The sequence below is a fragment of the Eriocheir sinensis genome, chromosome 22 (genome assembly GCF_024679095.1).
Source record: "Eriocheir sinensis breed Jianghai 21 chromosome 22, ASM2467909v1, whole genome shotgun sequence".
NCBI lineage: Eukaryota > Metazoa > Arthropoda > Malacostraca > Decapoda > Varunidae > Eriocheir > Eriocheir sinensis.
In genome coordinates this window covers 12,335,297-12,357,761 of record NC_066530.1, presented here as the reverse complement: position 1 = coordinate 12,357,761, position 22,465 = coordinate 12,335,297, and the positions used below count along the sequence as shown (strand labels likewise).

Here is a 22,465-nt window from a genome sequence, read left to right as displayed (position 1 = left end):
AGAAAGAAAGCATGGCAGCGATAGAAAGATAAAGATTAACAGCCCCGCAAAAAACAGGGTCACGCACGGTCTAAAGATTTCCTGTGGCCCGCGTGCATAATAGAGAGACTGCCGGCGGTGACACACTTTCGGTTGATCCACTTACTCGGGGCGGGACGCTGGATGGTGGCTGCGGGCTTGAACGAACTCACAGACACGTACACACTTATACAGAGACACGGACGGACACTTATTTATGCTCCATGGACACACACACGTACATGAACTCAGAGATACGGACATAGAAACACGGACCCGGACATTTACACAGACACGCACAGAAACACATGATCATTCAGACACATTCATTTACACTTTTTTTTATGTTGGAACGGACACACTCACACACGTACAAAGACGCAAACGGACACAGAGACACGGACAGACACACACTTATGCTTCAGGAACACACACACACACACACACACACACACACACACACACACACACACACACACACACACACACACACACACACACACACACACACACACACACACACACACACACACACACACACAAAAGCACGCACAAAGATAAATGTTTTGCAGCATAAAAAGGTCAGGTTCAGGAGGAGGAGGAGGAGGAGGAGGACAACAACAGGAGACTGAAAAAAAAGTTGAAATATAAAACAGGAAAAATGAATAGTAGTAGTGGTGGTGGTAATAGGAGGAGGAGGAGGAGAAGGAGGAGGAGGAGGAGGAGGAGGAGGAGGAGGAGGAGTTGATATATGGGGTAATTATATATAACAAGGGTCACTTTATGATGCGATAGGAAGGGGGAAGAAGAATAGGAGGAGGAGGAGGAGGAGGAGGAGGAGGAGGAGGAGGAGGAGGAGGAACCTATATAGATGGAGAAGATAAGGAAGACCCAGTTAGAGTAATTTGGGTCATACACGTTGCAGTAGAGAGAGAGAGAGAGAAATTAACGACTGTGTGTGTGTGTGTGTTAAAGAATGAAGAAAGGAAAAGATAAGAAAGAGGAAGAGAATGAAGAAGAAAAATAAATAGAAAAATGAAAAAGAACAAGAAGAGAACAGTGTAAAAAAATAAGGAGATGTAAGAGAAGAAGGAGGAGGAACAGAAGAAAGAAAGAGAGCAGAGGAGGAGGGAAGAAAAGGAGGAGGAGGTAGAGAAGGGACAGAACAAAGAGTAGAAATCAAGGGAAGGAAAAAAGAAAGGAGAAAATGTTAAGGAAAGGAAGGTGAAAGAGGAGGAGGAGGTAAAACAAAACAAAAAGTAATAATCTGAGAAGGAAAGGAAGAAGAAAAAGGAGAACAGATTAATTAACAGAAGAAATTACGACCTGAGCAAACCAAGACACAACACAGCAAAGAAGGGGAGAGGAAGGAAGAGAAGGAGAAGGGCAGTGAAGGGCAGTGAAGGGCAGTGAAGGGCAGAGGGAAGAATAAAAATAAATAAGGCAAAGAGAAGGGCGGAGAGGGTGACCTAACTTAACCTGTCTCCTGTGATCGTCATGCGCTGCGGTCACCATAAATATCAGCCTCCCGTCCCCAGCTTGACCTTGCCCTTGCCACCCCTGTCCCTGTAACTGCTGTCCCATCAACCACTCTCCCATTTATCACTGTCCTTTCAACCCATGTCCCATCTACCCCTGTCCCTTTAACTACTGTCCCTTCTTCCACTCTCCCATTTACCACTGTCCTTCCAACCCATGTCCCATCTACCCCTGTCCCTTTAACTACTGTCCCATCGACCACTCTCCCATTTACCACTGTCCTTTCAACCCATGTCCCATCTACCCCTGTCCCTTTAACTACTGTCCCTTCTTCCACTCTCCCATTTACCACTGTCCCATCTACCCCTGTCCCTTAACTTCTTTTCCACTTACCACGGTACTAACTTGCCATTGCCTGTTGTAACCTACGCATGACTTTTTATAGCTACCACTGCCCTACCTACGTCTGTCCCACTTACCCCTGTCCCTTGCTAGTCACTTTTCCACCCACCTACTTACGTCCTACCTATGCTTCTCCCACTAACCATTGTCCTGCTTACCACTCTCTCCCACCAACCCCTGATCAACTTACCCCTGGCCTGACTATCTCCTGTTCCACGTGTCTCTTCTGCCTGTCTTTCAGCTGCCCCTTCCGCCTCCTGAGCCCAAAATAGACACAGAGATCTAAAAGAGTCACCCGAAACTTTAATTCACTTTTCCTCTCATCACGCCATTCTTCCTTCCATCTTCCCTCTCTCTTACTTCCTTCCTTCCTCTCTCTTCCTTCTCTCTCTTCCTTCCTTCCTTAGATTCTCATTCGCCCCAGCACGTGACAAAGGTAGTGAAATGTTGTGGGGAAAGTCCTTAGAGTTTCAGGTTCTTTCTGTGTGTGTGTGTGTGTGTGTGTGTGTGTGTGTGTGTGTGTGTGTGTGTGTGTGTGTGTGTGTGTGTGTGTGTGTGTGTGTGTTTTCCTCTGGTCACTTCCTCGAGTTACGATTTATTTTTTTTTTTTTTTATTTAGTAAGTTATCATTTTGCCCTTATGTATTTTTTTGCCCTGCCTACCTTCCTTCCTTCCTTCCTTCCTTCCTTCCTTCCTTCCTTCCTTCCTTCCTTCCTTCCTTCCTTCCTTCCTTCCTTCCTTCCTTCCTTCCTACCTTCCTTCCTCCCTTCCTTCCTTTCTTCCTACCTTCCTTCCTTCCTACCTTCCTTCCTTCCTTCCTTCTTTCCTTCTTTTCTTCTTTCCTTCCTTCCTCCCTTCCTTCCTTCCTACCTTCCTTCCTTCCTTCCTTCCTTCCTCCCTTCCTTCCTTCCTTCTTTCCTTCTTTCCTTCTTTCCTTCCTTCCTCCCTTCCTTCCTTCCTACCTTCCTTCCTTCCTTCCTTCCTTCCTTCCTTCCTTCCTTCCTTCCTCCCTTCCTTCCTTCCTTCCTTCCTTCCTTCCTACCAACCTGATATCCTTCCCTACTCTCTGTTGCATGTCAAAGAAAGAAACGCCAAGAATTTATCCTTTTGTGCTATCCAATTACCCTTTTGTCCTGTCCAAAGGTATCCAAGACTACCTACTCATAAACCCTAATGTTGCTTCGTACCGTGCCAGCATTTCTCTTTTTTGTGTGTGTGTGTGTGCCGCAAGCTCTATGCGTTGGGGGGAGGTGTGTGTGTGTGTGTGTGTGTGTGTGTGTGTGTGTGTGTGTGTGTGTGTGTGTGTGTGTGTGTGTGTGTGTACGTCTTTTTATTTATTTTCCTTTTCTATATTTCGTGTCCCTTTCCCTTCCCGTCTTTTTTTTCTGTACCCTCTCTGTCTTTCTTTCCTTTTCTTTATTTGTCTCCCTCCTCTTCCCCTTCTTTATTTCCTACCTATTTATTTTCAAGTCTTTATTTCTTCTTTATTTCAAATGTTAACTTTTATTTTCTTTATTTGCCTCCCTTTCCTTCCCTTCTTTCTTTCAGTCACTTTTTTTTTCTTTTTCTGTCCGTCCGTCTATCTATCTGCCTTTGTCTCGCTTTTTCGATGTTTGTATTTACCTCCTTTAAATCTGTATGTCTTATTCCCTTTCCTTTTTTTCTTCTATTCCTTTTTTTTTCTTTTCTGGCTCTTTATCTGCTTCTATCTCTCTCTCGATGTCTGTCTTTCCTTCCCTCCTTTTTTTTTATTTCTCTCCCATTCCCTTTCCTTTCTTCTTTCATTCCCTTTTTCTTTCTTCTGGCTCTTTATCTGCTTCTATCGCTCTCTCTCTCTCTCTCTCTCGATGTCTGTTTTTCCCTCCTTCCTTTTTTATCTTTCTCTCCCATTCCCTTTCCTTTCTTCTTTCATTCCCTTTTTCTTTCTTGTGGCTCTGTATCTTCTATCTCTCTCTCGATGTCTGTCTTTCCTTCCTTCCTTTTATTTATCTTTCTCTCCCATTCCCTTTCCTTATTTTCTTTCATTCCCTTTTTATTCCTCTATTTGGTTATCTGTATTTATTTCCCTCTATCTCTCTTATCCCATTGGCTGTCTCTACTTCTCTCTCCCTTATCTCTATCTACCATCTTTTCTCTCCTTTATCTTTCGTTCCCTTTTTCTTTCTCTGTCCGGTTATCTTGTCTACTTATCTGCCTCTATCTCTATATCAACGTCAGTCTATGTCTTTATCTTCTTTACCTTTATCTACTCACGTCCCTTCCCTTTCTGTCAATCCCTATTTTTTTCTCTCTGTCTGTTTATCTGTCTCTGTCTCTCTCTGTCTCGATGTCTGTCTTTACTCCTCTCCTCTATCTCTCTCTGTTCCCTTCTCTTCCTATTCTAAGTACCTGTAGCGTTCCTTTATTTAGAAGGTTCATATATGTGCGTTCCTTCACCTCATAACACATTCAGGTACACATACTTCCAGGTAACCGTTACGGGCCACTGTTTGCTACCCGGGTCATGAATAAGGGAAGGGTAGGTATCTATGTTTCACGACACGCTTGTCATGCTGAGAGTTTCGTTTCATTTCGTTTCATCTTCGTTCCTCTTCTCTTTCCTTCGTTTTTTGCGTCTTTGAATCCTTTCGTTTATTTTTTTTTTATTTGTATTTATTGATTTTTTTCTTTTCCCTTTCCTTTTCTTCTTTCCTTCTGTTTTTTCTTTCTTTTCCTTTTCCTCTATTTGTATTTCTTTTCATTCCATTGTTTTCTTTTATTTTCTTCCTTTTCCTTTCCTTCTTTCTTGTTTTTTTTCTTTCTTTTCCTTTTCCTTTTCTTCTTTCCTTCCCTGTTTTTCTTTCTTTTCATTTCCCTCTATTTGTATTTCTTTTCATTCCATTGTTTTCTTTTATTTTCTTCCTTTTCCTTTCCTTCTTTCTTGTTTTTTTTTTCTTTCTTTTCCTTTTCCTTTTCTTCTTTCCTTTCCTGTTTTTTCTTTCTTTTCCTTTCCCTCTATTTGTATTTCTTTTCGTTCCTTTATTTTATTTTATTTCCTTCCTTTTCCTTTCCTTCTTGTTTTTTTTCTTTCTTTTCCCTTTCCTTTTCTTTTTTCCTTTCCTGTTTTTTCTTTCTTTTCCTCTATTTGTATTTCTTTTCATTCCATTGTTTTCTTTTATTTTCTTCCTTTTCTTTTCCTTCTTTCTTGTTTTTCTTCTTTCTTTTCCCTTTCCTTTTCTTCTTTCCTTTATTGTTTTTCTTTCTTTTCCTTTCCCTTTATTTATATTGCTTTTCGTTCCTTTATTTTCTATTCTTTCCTTTCCTTTTCCTTTCCTTCCTTTTTTTCTTTCTTTTCTTTTCCTTCCTTCCTTGTTTTTTTTCTTTCTTTCCTTTCCTTCTTTTCTAACTTGTTTTCCCTTCCTTTTCCTTTCCTTCTTTCTTCCTTCCTTTCTTTCTTACTCATCTTTCTTCCTTCTCTTTCTCCCAATCCACTTATCTATCTACTTACCAACCTACTTCCTACCTACCTACATTCCTTCTTACCTCACCTTCCTTCCCTTATTCCCTCCCTTAACTAACTCTTCCTTTACCTACCTACTTACCTTTGTTCCATTCTTACTTCGCTCCTTTCCCTCCTTCCTTCCTTCCCTCCCTCCCTTATTTCTGCCTTTTCTCATTCAATCTCTCATTCCTTCTTTTCTTTATTTATTTATTCATTCATTCATTCCTCCCCTCATTCCTTATTTATTTTCTTCTATTCTTACCTCCTCCTCTCTTCCTATCTTTCTTTCCTTCCTTCCTCCCTTCCTTCCTTTCTTCCTTCCCTCCAGTCATTATCGGCCGTGACTTTGACCTTCTTTCACCTTGAACAAATCGATCTGAAGAGAAGGAGGAGGAGGAGGAGGAGGAGGAGGAGGAGGAGAAGAAGAAGGAGGAGGACATAGGCTTCTTCTGTTTCGTAAGACATTCTCGTGACATCCGGCGGTCTAGAGAATTACATAGTTCACCTTCATCGAAATGTCAACAAGTCTCTCTCTCTCTCTCTCTCTCTCTCTCTCTCTCTCTCTCTCTCTCTCTCTCTCTCTCTCTCTCTCTCTCTCTCTCTCTCTCTCTCTCTCTCTCTCTCTGTATACCATTTCCTTTTTTTTTTCGTTTTCTTTGACATTTTTTTCGTTTTTCTCCTTTTTCGTCTTTCCTTGTTCCCAGATTTTTTTTTTTACTATTGTATTTAATTTTTGTTCATTATTTTGTACTTAATTTCTTTTCACTTTATTGTATTTCGTTTAGTTCATTTTTGCCTATTTTTTTCGTAATCCATTTTTTTGTATTTTTTTCTTAACCCAATTTTTCTCGTATTATTTTTCAGTAACCCAATTTTTCTTCTATTTTTTTCCCTGTTCTACGTCTCCCGTCAATTATTTTTTTTTCAGCCCTCCTACCTACCTACTCTTTTTCCTTCCTTCCTTCCTTCCCTCCCTTCTTCCTTCCTTCCCTCCTTCCTTTTCTTCCTTGATGTCTTCCTTATTCAATTATTTCTTTTTTCCTTAACTTACACTTCCTGACCTTTTCTTCCAAGCTCCTACTTACCTACGCACCTACCCTATTCTTTCCTTCCTCCTTCCTTCTTTCCTTCTTGTCTCCCTTTACGCCTTCCTTCTATCCATCTCTTCCAACATACCTGCCCGTTTTCCTCCCTTCCTTCCTTCCCTCCCTTCTTTCCTTCCTGTCTTCCTTTACGTCTTGCTTCTATCCATCTCTTCCAACATACCTACCCTCTTCCTTCCTTCCTTCTTTCCTTCCTCCTTCCTTCCCTCCCTTCTTTTCCTCCTTCTCCCTTTACGTCTTCCTTCTTTCCATCTCATCCAACATACCTACCGTTTTCCTCCCTTCCTTCCCTCCCTCCTTCCTTTTCTTCCTTTCTTCCTTCTCTCCCATTATTTCTTCCTCCTTGAACTTACACCTTTTGACCTTTTTTCTCTCTCCAGCTTTTAATGGGGTCGAATCATACTTCCCCCTCCTCACACTCACCTTGATAACTCTCCCTCATTTACCTGCCAACTCCCGTGCGTGAAGTGTAGATTAGACTGTGCACTCGTCCCCTTTCACCTACGCGCACACACACACACACACACACACACACACACACACACACGCACTCATACACATACACCAAGTTGAAACGCAGATTGAAAGAGGGAGTGAAAGCGAGATTTTACAAGTTAAGAATGACCTTGATTTTTTTTCTTCTCCATTGCACGATATAAGGTTTTCTTCTTTTTTCTTCTTCTTCTTTCGCTCCTTTTTTTTACATCTTCTTCTTCTTCTTCTTCTTCTTCTTCTTTACATGTTCTTCATCTTCGTCTTCTTCTTCATCGTCTTTTTCTTCTTCTTCTTCTTCTTCTTCTTCTTCTTCTTCTTCTTTACATGTTCTTCATCTTCGTCTTCTTCTTCATCGTCTTTTTCTTCTTCTTCATCGTCTTCTTCTTCTTCTTCTTCTTCTTCTTCTTCTTCTTCTTCTTCTTTTTCTTCTTCTTCTTCTTCGTTTTCTTCTTCGTATTCTTCTTAAGCTCTTGACGGTATAATGTCCTGCTCAGTTTAACAACCACACACACGAAAGGAATAAGAATGAAAGAAGCCTTCACGCCACAGTCCCACGGAGAAAAAGAAAGAACGAAAGAAGGATATAAAGATAGAAAGATAGAAAGAAATAAGTGCAGCAATAGCAAGATAAAGATAAGCAGTGTAGATCAGAGTCTAGAAAGATAGAAAGAAGGACAGAAGAGACGGCACAGAGATAGAAAAATAGAAAGAAGGAAATACGATAGAAAAATAAAGATAGGGAGTGTAGAAAGATAGAAAGAAGGATAGCAGAGATGATACACAGGTAGAAAGATAGATAGAAAAAGAATTACGACGACAGAAAGATAAAAAATAAACAGTGTAGATGACAATGTAGAAAGTCCGGTATGTTCAGAGAGTTGCCCATCTCACTGCGGTACTTCTCACCCTAGCCATGGGTTAGATCTCATTAGACCCATGGCTGGGTGAAATACAGTGAAATTATACAAGGATAGCATCAAGTCTGGCGTTTTACACTCGAAGTTCCTCGCTATGAACCCGAGCATAGTGTTGGCTTTGTTGTATGCTTTTTTACAGTGATTCGCGTGTTTCAGGTCACTGCTGATAGTGACTCCAAGATCCTTTTCCTCCTGCATCGCCTGCAGAGGTTTCCCATTCATGATGTATGTGTGGTTACTATTTCTGGACCCAATGTGCATGACTGCATTTGTCAACATTAAAGGACATTTGCCATTTTTCCGACCATTCGATAATGTGATTGAGGTCTTTCTGAATGATTTCGCAGTCGGTCTTTGTGAGGGCCTTTCCAACCACCTTGGTGTCATCAGCAAATTTCGATATTGTGGATTTCAGTCCTGATTCTAGGTCATTGATATATATGATGAAAAGAACGGGTCCCAGCACTGACCCCTGAGGCACTCCACTAGTGACTGGAAGCCAATCGGAAGGCTGTCCGTTGAGTAGTACTCGTTGTTTTCTGCCGGTGAGCCAATCTCTTATCCACGCGATCAGATTGGCTCCAATGCCCGCCGAGTGCAGTTTCTTAATTAAGGAGTCCCTAGTGCGGTACCTTGTCGAAGGCTTTCTGAAAGTCCAGGTATATATATAACATCACTGGAAATGTGGCCATCCCAGTTCTTATATATACATTGGAAGAAGTCTAATAGATGAAGAAGAATGGATATACGAGGAAGGAAGGAGAAAAAGTCAAGGGCAAAGGGAAGTGGGGGTAAGGGGGGGAATAAAGGAATGGGAAGAGAGAGCTACAGTGACCTTTTCCATCCTCGAACTTGACCGCGAACAAGTGAAGGTCGCGATCTATCATTTATGAGATGGGGGGTAGTTTTATGACCCTGGTAGTGGTGGAAGTTTGACGAAGCTCTGCACCCTGAACTTGCCTCCTTGCCTCCTTCCTCCACTACCTTTTGATCTTCCTCTTCTTCCTCCTTCTCAGTGTACCTCCTGCTCTTATTCCTCCTCATCTTCTCTTCTTCCTCCTTGTTGACCTTTGGAAATTGTTGCTGTGATAGGCGAATGTGTCTGATAATACCGAGCACCGAAGACGCATTGAAACCTTTACCAACACACTCCTTGAAACACACGAACAAAATATAAATCACACTTACATTATAGAGAATTAAAATACACGAACACACGAACAAAATATAAATCACACTTACATTATAGAGAATTAAAAGACACGAACACACGAACAAAATATAAATCACACTTACATTATAGAGAATTAAAAGACACGAACACACGAACAAAATATAAATCACACTTACATTATAGAGAATTAAAAGACACGAACACACGAACAAGATATAAATCACACTTACAATATAGAGAATTAAAAGACACGAACACACGAGCAAAATATAAATCACACTTACAATATAGAGAATTAAAAGACACGAACACACGAACAAGATATAAATCACACTTACATTATAGAGAATTAAAAGACTTCAAACGCCGCTAAAGATGAATGATATAAGAATTTGCCGCCATATACGACGCATTCACTAATATCTTTACTATTACAGCCATCTTTAAAATACACACAACATGAAGCACATATTTTACACACTTACACAAATAAGTATGTAAGTAAGGTAAGGTAAGTACGGTAAAGGTAGGTAAGTAAGGTAAAGATAAGTAAGTAGGTAGGAAAGTATAGGTAAGTAAAGTACATTCATATACACTTAGTTAATAGGTTTCAGACGCCGTCAAAACCAAGTAGTGTTAGATTCCATTGTATAAGACGCAGCGAAACCTTTACCAACTCACACACGCACACACACGCTCGCCAGAGATCTCATAAATGATAGATCGCGACCTTCACTTGTTCGCGGTCAAGTTCGAGGATGGAAAAGGTCACCGTAGCTCTCTCTTCCCATTCCTTTATTCTCCCCTTTCCCCCCCTCCCCCCCTTCCCTTTGCCCTTTCCTCCCTTTGCCCTTGACTTTTCCTCCTTCCTTCCTCCTCTACCCATTCTTCTTCCTCTATTAGACTTCTTCCAAGGTATATATAAGAACTGGGATCCCCACATCCCCAGTGATGTTATATACCTGGACTTTCAGAAACCCTTCGACAAGGTACTGCACGAGGGACTCCTTAAGAAACTGCACTCGGCGGGCATTGGAGCCAATCTGATCGCGTGGACAAGAAATTGGCTCACCGGCAGAAAACAACGAGTACTACTCAACGGACAGCCTTCCGATTGGCTTCCAGTCACTAGTGGAGTGTCTCAAGGGTCAGTGCTGGGACCCATTCTCTTCATCATATATATCAATGACCTAGAATCAGGACTGAAATCCACAATATCGAAATTTGCTGATGACACCAAGGTGGTTGGAAAGGCCCTCACAAAGACCGACTGCGAAATCATTCAGAAAGACCTCAATCACATTATCGAATGGTCGATTAAATCACCAAAGCAGGCCACACACTGCAATCCTTACTCTTGGTACAAGATGAAGACGTGGCCAGCAGGGATGAAGAGGTCCCCGTGCCGCAGGCCGAGGTCTTGATCTGGCAGAGGCCGTGGGCGTCAGCAGCCGCCGCGTCTCCGGTCTGCTGCCGGGCCCCACCGCGTCTACGGTCTCCTGCCGGGCGATTTGGTGCGTCTACGGTCTCCTGCCGGACGCCGCTGCGTCTACGGTCTGGTGCCGGACGACACCACGTCTACGGCTGGTGCCGGACGCCGCCGCGTCTACGGTCTGCTGCCGGGCAGTGGTGCAGCGCGTTCACGGCCTCCACCGGACCAGGGCCTCGGCCGGCGGCTCGGGGGGCATGTCGCTCCTGCTGGCCACGTCATCGAGAACCTCCTGGATGGCCTTTCCCTCTTCATGTGTGCTTCCTTCTCCTCTCTTTCCATTTCTCTCTACCTCTTCTTCCTCCCCTTCCATTTCTCTCTACCTCTTCTTCCTCCCCTTCCTCTTCTCTCTTCTCCCCTCTTCATAACGTTATCTTCTGTTTTCCTTTCACATACCTTAGTCATCCTCCCTCTTCCCTATCTCCCATAATTTTTCCTACCTTCCTCCTTCCCTCCTCCTTCTCTTCTTTCCTCCTTTTCCTCTCCTTTCGTTTCCTTTCTTCTCCCATCTCTTACCCCTCTTCCTTTCCTCCTCATAACCTTATTCTTGGACATTACATTCACTCCTCGTCCTCCTCCGATCACTTCCCCTTCCTTCGTCTCTTCCCCTCTTTTTTTTTTTTTTTTTTTTAGCTATCACCTTTCCGCCCCCCCCACACTTGACTTTCTACTCATGCTCATCTCTATGCAGTAGCAGGCTTTTTTATTATTGTTTTTTTTTTGTGTGCCCTTGAGCTGCCTCCTTTGTTGTAAAAAAAAAAAGTAGGCTTGCTTGAGGGGGCCTGGATGGTGTTCGTTCCCCAGCCCGTCATGGCACAGGCAAGTGTTTATAGTGGCGCCATCTCTCTTTGCCTCTCTCTCTTACTCTCCTCCCCTTTGGTCTTCTCTCCTTCCTCCTTCCTTCCTCCCTTCCCTCCTTCAATTCCTCTCCGGTCCCTCCTCCCCCTGCATATTCTTCCCCTTCCTTCCCTCTCCCCTTCCTATTTCTCTCCCCTTCCCAACCACTTTTCTTCCCCCTCTCATCCTATGTTCTCTCTCCTTCCCTTACATATTCTTCCTTTCATTCTTGTATTCCCATGCCCTCCCTTACCCACCCCTCCTCCTCTTCCTCCTCCCCTTCCCTCATGTCTTCCCCTTCCTCTAATCCCTTGCTCTGACCCCCTTCCCTTCCTCCCTTCTCATGATTTCTCACTTTCCATCTCTTCCTCTCACAACTCTTTTACCTTTCCCTTCCTCTCCCTCTCCTCCTCTCCCTTCCCTACCCACATCAGACTTTCCTCTCCCCACTCTTCTCACCCTTCTTTCTCCTTCCCCTTCCCACCATCTCTCTCTCCCTCCCTCACTTCTTAACTCCATTTGCATCCCCTCCCCTCCTCCTCATCCCTCTGACTCCTGACCACTCCTGACTCTTCCCCCTTTTCCTTCCCCCATCCCTCCCACCCCATACCAGTTACTGCAAACATGTGCGATTTCGTCATGTTTTACAACCCACGCGCTCAATGGAAGGACGTATAACAGGGTCCATTTGTATTGTATTGCTGTTGTTGTTTCGCTCTTTTTTTCTCCGACATCTCCACCAACTTGACTCTTATCGCTTGTGTATCTGATAGAGGGAAAGAGAAGGGAAGGGAATGGAAGAGAAGAGAGGAGAGGAGAGGAGAGGAGAGGAGAATAGGGGGAGAGAAGTAAATATAAAGCAAAGAAGTCACTCTATGCACCCCACTCTCTTCCTTTTAATCTCCTCCTCCTCCTCCTCCTCCTCCTCCTCTCTTTGCCTTCCTAATCTTTCTTTTGTTCATTTCAGAAAAGTTTGTGTATTATTTACTTAACTCTCTCTCTCTCTCTCTCTCTCTCTCTCTCTCTCTCTCTCTCTCTCTCTCTCTCTCTCTCTCTCTCTCTCTCTCTCTCTCTCTCTCTCTCTCTCTCTCTCTCTCTCTCTCTCTCTCTCTCTCTCTCTCTCTCTCTCTCTCTCTCTCTCTCTCTCTCTCTCTCTCTCTCTCTCTCTCTCTCTCTTCATTCATTTGCACGCGCAGGCAAGTATTTATGCATTGTGTGTGTGTGTGTGTGTGTGTGTGTGTGTGTGTGTGTGTATCCATTCATCCATCCATACATACATACCTGCATACATACATTCATAATTCATACATATACATACAAAACACACACACACAAACACACACACACACTTTCGTCCTTTGATTTTTTTTTATTTGGCATCTTACCTAACTGAAATTCTCCTCCTCCTCCTCCTCTTCCTCCTCCTCCTCCTCTCCCTCTCTCCTCCTCCTCCTCCTCCTCCTCCTCCTCCTCCTGACCTTTCAAAGTCGTCTTCATTTCCTTTCCCATTCCATTGTTCTTAGGTGCCGGAAAAGGACAGAGCGAGAGAGAGAGAGAGAGAGAGAGAGAGAGAGAGAGAGAGAGAGAGAGAGAGAGAGAGAGAGAGAGAGAGAGAGACCTTTACCTTCTTTGTCATTGGAGATTGGAGTATTACAGTCTTTCCTCTTTCGGTATAAGAGAAAAAAAATAATAACAAGGAAAAATATATTAGTGAATGCGACTCGTGTGGTAATTACTGAAAAAAATATTGCATTCACTTTTTATTGCTTCTTCTTCCTCTTACTCTTACTTCTCTTTTTCTTCTTCTTCTTCTTCTTCTTCTTCCCCTGCTTTTCTTCTTTTTCTTCCTCATTCTTCTTCTTCCTGATACCCCTACTTTTCCTTCTACTTCCTTTGCTTCTCCCTCTTACTCCTATTTCTTCTTTTTCTCTTCTTCTGCTTCTTCTTCATCATCTACTTCTACTTTTTCTTCTTCTTCTACTTCTTTTTTTTCTTATTATTTTTTATTTTCGTTTTCTTCTTCTCCTCCTTCCTCTTACTCCTTTTTTGTCTTCTGCTTCTTGTTCTTGTTCTTCTTCTTCCTCTTACTCCTATTTCTTCTTCTTCTTCTTCTTCTTTCATCGTTACTGATAGATCCAAATAGGAGTAAACAAACAAACGAATAAACAAATAAACAAACAGCAACAGATGACATTTATAAGCAGGCGTACATACATACATGACTAACGAACAGGTGTGAGGGGACAGGTAACACTAACAAACAGGTGTGACGGTAATTAAACGAAAGACAGACAGATAGATAAAAAAATACAAAAACAAACATCACAAATAATTAAAACACCTGTCACTAGTTAACAGGTGTGGAAGTGTGGAAGAACAGGTGACAGTAAGAACCAGGTAGACAGAGTGACTAATTAGGTGTGGAGGGACAGGTGTGATAGTAATCAGCAGGTATAAGCAGAAAAAACAGGTCACATTCTCAAATATTTCGTCATTAAAACATTTCTTCGGGTCACATTCTCAAACATTTCTTCATTAAACATTTCTGAGTCACATTCTTAAACATTTCTCCTTCCAAGCTCACATATTCGACAAGGCTTTCGTAGGAGTAGTGAGCAATTCCAGGGGTAGTTTTATGACCCTGGTGGCAGTCTGACCCTTCTTCTGTACCATGAACATAAGAAAACACTCATTAAAACCCGACTGATCTCCTTTTTGACCTTTGGAAGTAGTTGATGTGAGCGATGGAAGCGTTTAACAATACTGACGTTCTCTTTGGTAGCTTGAAGGGAACGGCCGAGCGAGGTAGTGGGGCATTAAAGAGTGAGGCGAGATGATTCCTTATTGATAGAATGTTTGAGGGGGTTGTTGAGAGAGAGAGAGAGAGAGAGAGAGAGAGAGAGAGAGAGAGAGAGAGAGAGAGAGAGAGAGAGAGAGAGAAGAATAGAGAAGGAACAAAGGGAAAGGAAGAAGTAATTAAAGGTTTGTAAGTAAGTAAAGGTATAGTAAAGGTAGGTAAGTGATAGGTAAGTACAGGTAAGTAAGGTAAAGATGAGTAAGTAGGTAGGTAATTAAGTATAGGTAAGTAGGTAGGTAGGTTATTAAGTATAGATAAGTAGGTCGGTAAGTATAAGTAAGGTAAGTTGGTAGGTAAGTAATTATAGATAAGTAAGCGCTCGTAATGTAACTTCCGCCTTCTCGACCTTGACTTTCTAACATATAAGGCCCCGTTAGTTCCACCTCCCACTTTCTATTCTTACCTTTCCTGCCGTGAATCAGGAAGGGCCTGCAATAACCTCCTAAAGAGATCCTGTGATGTATTGCCTGCCTTGTAACTATGCTATTCTTCCTCTTCTTGTTCTTCGTGTCTTCCACTTCTTATTTTTTTACTTTTTTTCTCGTCCTTCTCTGCCCAATCTTTTCTTCTCTCGCTTCCTCCTTATTTTCTTCTTTTGCTTCCTCCTTATTTTCTTCTTTTGCTTCCTCCTTATTTTCTTATTTTGGTTCTTCCTTATTTTCTTCTTTTGGTTCTTCCTTATTTTCTTCTTTTGGTTCTTCCTTATTTTCTTCTTTTGGTTCTTCCTTATTTTCTTCTTTTGGTTCTTCCTTATTTTCTTCTTTTGCTTCCTCCTTATTATCTTCTTTTTGTTCTTCCTTATTTTCTTCTTTTGCTTCTTCCTTATTATCTTCTTTTTGTTCTTCCTTATTTTCTTCTTTTGCTTCTTCCTTATTTTCTTCTTTTTGTTCTTCCTTATTTTCTTCTTTTGCTTCCTCCTTATTTTCTTCTTTTGGTTCTTCCTTATTTTCTTCTTTTGGTTCTTCCTTATTTTCTTCTTTTGGTTCTTTCTTATTTTCTTCTTTTGCTTCCTCCTTATTTTCTTCTTTTGGTTCTTCCTTATTTTCTTCTTTTGGTTCTTCCTTATTTTCTTCTTTTGCTTCCTCCTTATTTTCTTCTTTTGCTTCCTCCTTATTTTCTTCTTTTGGTTCCTTCTTATTTTCTTCTTTTGCTTCCTCCTTATTTTCTTCTTTTGGCTCCTCCTTATTTTCTTCTTTTGCTTCCTCCTTATTTTCTTCTTTTGCTTCCTCCTTATTTTCTTCTTTTGCTTCCTCCTTTTTTCTTCAGTTTCTGTTTTCCTTTTTCTTCTTAATCTGCTTTTTTCTTCTTTTCTTTCATTTTCCCTTTTCTTTTATCTCATTTCCTCTTCTTCCTCTTCTTTTCCTTCCTCCTCCTCCTCCTCTTCTTCTTCTTCTACTTAATCATAATCATGCTCCTAATCCTTCACCTCCTCTTCGTCTTCATCCTCTTTTTTTTTCTTCTTCTTTTACTTCTTCTTCTTCCTTCCCGTCTTGTCATCGTCGTCTTCCTTCACCTCCTCCTCCTCCTCCTCCTCCTCCACCTCCTCTTCGGACCCTTACGCAGTGTCATGTATCACCAATCCAAGTCGACGGCCTGCACACTTTCTTTTCCAACTGTTATCCTCGTCCAGTAAATTATTCCTGGAGTTCATGAATGTTTGGCTTGACCCTGAGAGGATGAAGGTCAAAGTTAGCACCTCAATGAAGAAAGAATTGCGAGTGTAGGAATGTTAAACAAAAGGAAAAGGGAAAGGGTGTGAGAACGAAAGTGTAATAGAACGACGAAATAATTGTAGGTGCAGAAATACGAGGAAGAAAAGAGAGTTTATAGAAAGGGAGTTAGAAGAACGAAGAAAGAATTGAGTGTGTATAAATACGAGGGAGAAAAGGAAAAGTGTAAAAATGCGAGTGAGAACGGAAATAAAATGAAAAAATAGCCTAGGAATAAGAAAAGGAAGAAAAGAAGCGTAGAAATCCAGATAAAGGAACGGAAATGAAAGGAAGAAGAGTGCAAGTGTAGGAATGAGAAGAGGAAGAGTAACAGGAAGAATATAGAAAGGCAGTTAAGAGAACGAACATGAAAGAAAGGAAGAATGCGAGTGTACTAATGAGAACATGAATGGAGTGGAAAAAATATAGGAATGCAGCTAAAATAAACGAAGAGAGGAAGAAGAATAACAATGTGCGTAAGATTGGTATTATAAGACACTTTAGCTTCTCATATAAACTATTTCTAAAGGTCAAAGAGAGGATTAATCGGGTTCTAATGAGTGTTTCTTAAGGCTCACGGTGCAGAATTAGGGTCAAACTACCACCAGGGTCACAAAACTACTCCCGGAAATGCCCAAAACACCTACGAAAGCCTTGTTAAATATGTGTACTTTGGCGACGAATTGTTTAGTAATAAGGCTCTAAGTGTTAATGAGATGAAGGAGAAAGAGTGGAAATAAACGTGAATAGTAGGATGAGAAAAAAAGGAATCGTAGTAGAAACGGGAAGTTGATAATAAGAAATGACACACACAAAAAAAGAAATGGTGAAACGAAGAAGAACCGAAAAAATGACAGAAAAGCAAATAAAAAGTTAGGAGAGAGAGAGAGAGAGAGAGAGAGAAAGTAGGTGTTCAGATCAGTAGAAAAAATGTAATTGATAGTATACCTTTCACACACACACACACACACACACACACGCGCGTCCATAAACACACTTGGTCCTATGGTAACGCTCTCTGCCACCCTCTGTCACCCACGCCCTTGCCTTCTGCGTCTTCTCACCCTCACGTGTCGCCTCGTGTGCCAAACTACGCGACTACGCAGAACTCAAAATCGCGTAAAACTCAGGCGTCGCGCCTGAGTTTTACGCGATTTTGAGTTCTGCGTTTTTTGTTTATATCGCGATTAAGAATAAAAGGCGTCTACTGTTTCTTCCATTACGATTATGTTTGTTTTTTTCATTACGTCTTTTCTCCCTCATTAATGCGAAAGAAATGTTTGTAAATTGTAAAGGGTAGTGCGAAAAAAAATACTTCCAGATTTTAAATGGAAAGGCGAATTAGAAGGAAAATGCCTGGAAATTCTGAAAGGAAACAGGAATAAAAAGAAATGTCTGCAAATTCTGAAAGGGAAACGCGAATAAGAAAAAAATGCTTGCAAATTCTGAAGGGAAACTCGAATAACAGGAAAAAAATACTTGCAAATTCTGAAAGGGAAACTCGAATGATAGGAAAAAAATACTTGTAAATTCTGAAGGGAAACTTGAATAATAGGGAAAAAATTACTTGTAAATTCTGAAGGGAAACTCGAATGATAGAAAAAAATACTTGTAAAATCTGAAGGGAAACTCGAATAATAGGGAAAAAAATACTTGTAAATTCTGAAGGGAAACTCAAATAAAAGTGGAAAAAATACTTGTAAATTCTGAAGGGGAAACTCGAATGATAGGAAAAAAATACTTGTAAATTCTGAAAGGGAAACTCGAATGATAGGAAAAAAATACTTGTAAATTCTGAAAGGGAAACTCGAATGATAGGAAAAAAATACTTGTAAATTCTGAAAGGGAAACTCGAATGATAGGAAAAAAATACTTGTAAATTCTGAAAGGAAACTCGAATGATAGGAAAAAATACTTGTAAATTCTGAAGGGAAACTCGAATAATAGGGAAAAAAATACTTGTAAATTCTGAAGGGAAACTCGAATGATAGGAAAAAATACTTGTAAATTCTGAAGGGAAACTCAAATAAAAGGGGAAAAAATACTTGTAAATTCTGAAGGGAAACTCGAACAGGAAAAAAAATACCTGGAAATTCTGAAAGGGAAAGGGAACGGCAAAAAAAAATATAAGCTACATTAATTTACAAACCAGACCAAAATATCATCACTATCACTTTTGTTACCCTTTATAAGTCTAGATTTTAATATTGAAACGAGTAAAGAAAGCTACCGTAACGCCAATTATATATACATTTTACAATCAACAATGTTTACACAACGAGAAACGGAGTAAAGTGGATTATAAGTACGCGAATCCCTTAAGAGAGAGGCCGCTGAAACAGAAGAGGATCGTGTATTCTTATAAGCAAAGGCCGGGGTGGGATTATCCGCTGTTTAATTGGTGTGTTCTGGTAATGGTTGTGTGTGTGTGTGTGTGTGTGTGTGTGTGTTCCTCTTAAATCTGAAGGCTAGTTAGGGAGAGAGTGAAAGAGAGAAAGAAAGAAAGAAAAAGAAGGAAAGAAAGAAAGAAAGAGAGAGAGAAAGAAAGAAAGAGAGAAAGAAAGAAAGAGAAAGAAAGAAAGAAAGAAAGAAAGAAAGAAAGAAAGAGAGAAAGAAAGAAAGAAAAATAAAGAAAGAAAGAAAAAGAAGAAAGAAAGAGAGAGAAAGAATGAATGAACGAATGAAAGAAAAGAAAAAAATTATTTTGGTGTCGTTAAAAAAAAAGAGCATTGGAATCTGAATCATCGTAAATAAAATGAAAGAATATATCACGAAGGAAAGCCCATGCGTTTACAAGTACTTCTGAGAGAGTATTGATCCTCAGAGCCACCTGTTAAAGTGTTTGAGCATAAATTGACAGCGTAAGCATTTCGACAAGTACCTTTTTTTTTATTTTTATTTTTTTTTTGGGGGGGGGGAGAGAGCATAGGAAGACAATTGATCTAGCTGTTTGATTTTTCCTTTATTTTAGTATGAGATTTATTTTTATTCACCTATTTTATTTATGTCTTTATTTATTTGTTGTTGTGGTTGTTGTTGTTTGTCATAGAAGAAGCGTCACTTTTCATGATATTGATACCACCTACTTATATTGTGTCCTTGAATAGCTTATACTCCTCCTCCTTCTCCTCCTCCTCCTCTCCTTCTGGGCTGGTGTGGGCGGGGCTTATTCGCACGGTAAATATAGACAGTGTATTACTTTGTGTGTGTTCTTTATCACCTTGTAATCCTTCGAAACCTACAACATTAGATAGCAGCTGAGAAAAGTGAACTCTTATTGGTGGTTGCTTAAAAAGGTGGGCGGGGCTTAAGTGCTAGAGTAGTTTGAACACATTATAAAGTAGTGTACGTTCTTTTCCAGGCTGTATTTGACTTGAAGAGGTGGGCGGGACTTAAGTGGTAGAGTAGTTTGAACACATTATAAGTTGTGTACGTTCTTTTCCAGGCTATATTAGACTTGAGGAGGTGGGCGGGGCTTAAGTGCCGCAGTAGCTTGAACAAAGCAAAAGTTGTGTATGCTCTATTCAGGCTGTACGAGGGTTGAAAAGGTAAGCGGGGCTATTGTGCTAAGGAAGTCTGAACCAGGTATAATTTATGTATGTTTTGTTTTCCAGGTTATACGAGGCTTGAAAATATGGGCGGGGCTTAAGTGCTAGGGTACGTTGAACACAGTATAAGTTGTCTGTTCTTTTCCCAGGCTGTACGAGGCTGTCATCGTTCGCTCCGGCAACTCCCTGTCGTACAAGCAGGCGGTGGTGACAGGGGAGGACGTGTACCTGACGGAGACGCCCCCACGCACCCTCACGCACCTCCTGCATGCCTCCCACATCACCCACGTCAGCCTGGTGAGTGCAGAATGGAAGGCAAACTAATCTATCTTTACTTTACTTTCCCTTACCTTGCCCAACCTCAGCATCGTACCTTACCCAACCGAACATACACTCTCACGCACCTCCTCTACGCCTCTCACATCACTCACATTAACTTGGTGAGTGCTGAACGGAAGGCAAACTAATCTATCTACCTTACCTTACCTTGCCTAACCTCAGCGTCATACTTTACCCAACCGAACATACACTCTCACGCACCTCCTCTACGCCTATCACATCACTCACATTAACTTGGTGAGTGCAGAATGGAAGGCAAACTAATCTATCTTTACCTTACCTTACTTTACCTTGCCTAACCTCAGCACCATACCTTACCCAACCGAACATACACTCTCACGCACCTCCTCTACGCCTATCACATCACTCGCATTAACTTGGTGAGTGCAGAACGATAGGCAAACTAATCTATCTTTACCTTACCTTACTTTACCTTGCCCAACCTCAGCATCATACTTTACCCAACTGAACATATACCGTCACGCACCTCCTCTACGCCTCTCACATTACTCACATTAACTTGGTGAGTGCAGAACGAAAGGTAAACTAATCTATCTTTACCTTACCTTACTTTACCTTGCCTAGCCTCAGCATCATACCTTAAGGGGTTATTACACTGGGTAAATTTTCCGTGGATCTTCAGTCAAACCACGATTTCCGCTAGCGTGGCTCTCATTTGTTTCTTGTTATTGCTGCTGAGGATGATGGTGAGTAATACCGTCGTCATTCGGTGAAATCTACACCGTAGCTTTGGAAGATCGTGCACACGTCAGAAAACCACGGAAATATGAGAACCACGCCAGCTGAAATCGTGGTTTGACTGAAGATCCACGGAAAATTTGCCCAGTGTAATAGCCCCTTTACCCAACCGAACGTAGACTCTCACTAACTCTCATCTAACTTTACTTTGCTTTACCTTGCCAAACCTAACAAAGACACACCCTCACACACCTCCTCCAGTCATCCACGTTAGTTTAGTGAGTACAGAACAACGTGAAATAGCTGTTTTACTCTGATTACTACTTAGCTCCTTATTGACTTTCTGTTGGAGCTGCCTGTGTGTGTGTGTGTGTGTGTGTGTGTGTGTGTGTGTGTGTGTGTGTGTGTGTGTGTGTGTGTGTGTTCATTTATAATTCACGAAAAAAATATACTTATGACATCATCGAACTATATAGTTGTCCTACTTTACTTACTGCTAACGACTTACCTACTTATTTGCTTCCCTTGGGTACTACTACTACTACTACTACTACTACTACTACTACTACTACTACTACTACTACTACTACTACTACTACTACTTTTTTTTACAACAAAGGAGACAGCTCAAGGGCGCAAAATAAGGAAACAATAATAAAAAAAAGCCCGCTACTTATTGCTCCTAAAAAGAACCCAAAGAGGTGGCCGAAAGAGAGGTCAATTTCGGAAGGAGAGGTGTCCAGATATCCTACTACTACTACTACTACTACTACAACTACAAACAGCATAACGCCTTCTTCTCTTAATATTTAATCCTATCTGACTTCTTCATCTGATAATTCCCGAGATAGTATACACGAACCCTTAACGTTTTGATCAGTTAGTCAGTCAGTCAGTCAGTCAGTCAGCCGATCAGCCAACCAGTCAGTCAAACAGTCAGTCAGTGATTCAGCTAGTCAATCAGTTAGTCAGCCACATAATCAACTATTTAGTCAGTCAACCATTAAGTAGGCCAGTTATTCAGTCAGTTATTCAATCAGTCAGTCAGTTAACCATTCAGTAGTCAATCATTCAGTCAATCAGCCATTCTATCAGTCAGTCAGTTAGTCAGCCAACCATTCAGTTAGTCAATCATTCAGTCAGTCAGCCATTCTATCAGTCAGTCAGTTAGTCAATCAACCATTCAGTCAATCATTCAGTAGCCAGTCATTCAGTCAGTCAGCCATTCTATCAGTCAGTCACAGTCAGTCAACCATTCAGTTTGTCAATCATTCAGTCAGTCAGCCATTCAGTCAGTCACTCACTCACTCATTCACCTGCGGGTTAGACAGTCCATCGACCCAGCCAGCAAGCCAGTCAGTCAGTCACTCAGAGTCTAAAGAACCATCAAACTAGCTCATTTGCGTGGCGGCCTCGTTGTCATGGTAACAGTTCTGAGTCGACGTCAACAGGGAGGGAGAGAGAGAGGGAGGAAGGGAGAGGGAGAGAAAAGGGAGAGAAGGGAAGAGGGTTGAGTGGAGTGTGTTCGTATCAATCGTATGTGTTCGTGTCCGTCTACTACTGCTACTACTACTACTACTACTACTACTGCTACTGTTGCCATATATCGTAAAGCCAGACAAGAAAATTAAGATAAACAGTTGATATCGTTAACGCTATATACAGAGAGAGAGCATTTGCAACTTTCTTACAATCCACTATTTCGTTTATCTCATCATCTCTCTCTCTCTCTCTCTCTCTCTCTCTCTCTCTCTCTCTCTCTCTCTCTCTCTCTCTCTCTCTCTCTCTCTCCAAGGTTATGTAATTGCCTCGCTCGCCAAACGGTCTCTCTTAAAAAGTTCTCATTCAACACGGCAATTACGAGGGAGCGAAGGATGAGTGGTTCCGATAATGGCTCGTTGCTGATCTTGTGTCCCTC

At 41.3% G+C, this 22,465-nt stretch overlaps 1 protein-coding gene across 1 annotated transcript in view; it reads left to right on the top strand.

Moving 5' to 3' along the window:
• LOC127002078 (uncharacterized protein C12orf56-like) overlaps window positions 1-22,465 on the top strand; it is an 81,122-nt gene that overhangs the window by 38,338 nt on the left and 20,319 nt on the right. Inside the window, 1 exon segment of the mRNA XM_050867531.1 lies at window positions 19,659-19,806. Coding sequence (XP_050723488.1) covers window positions 19,659-19,806 — 148 coding nt within the window.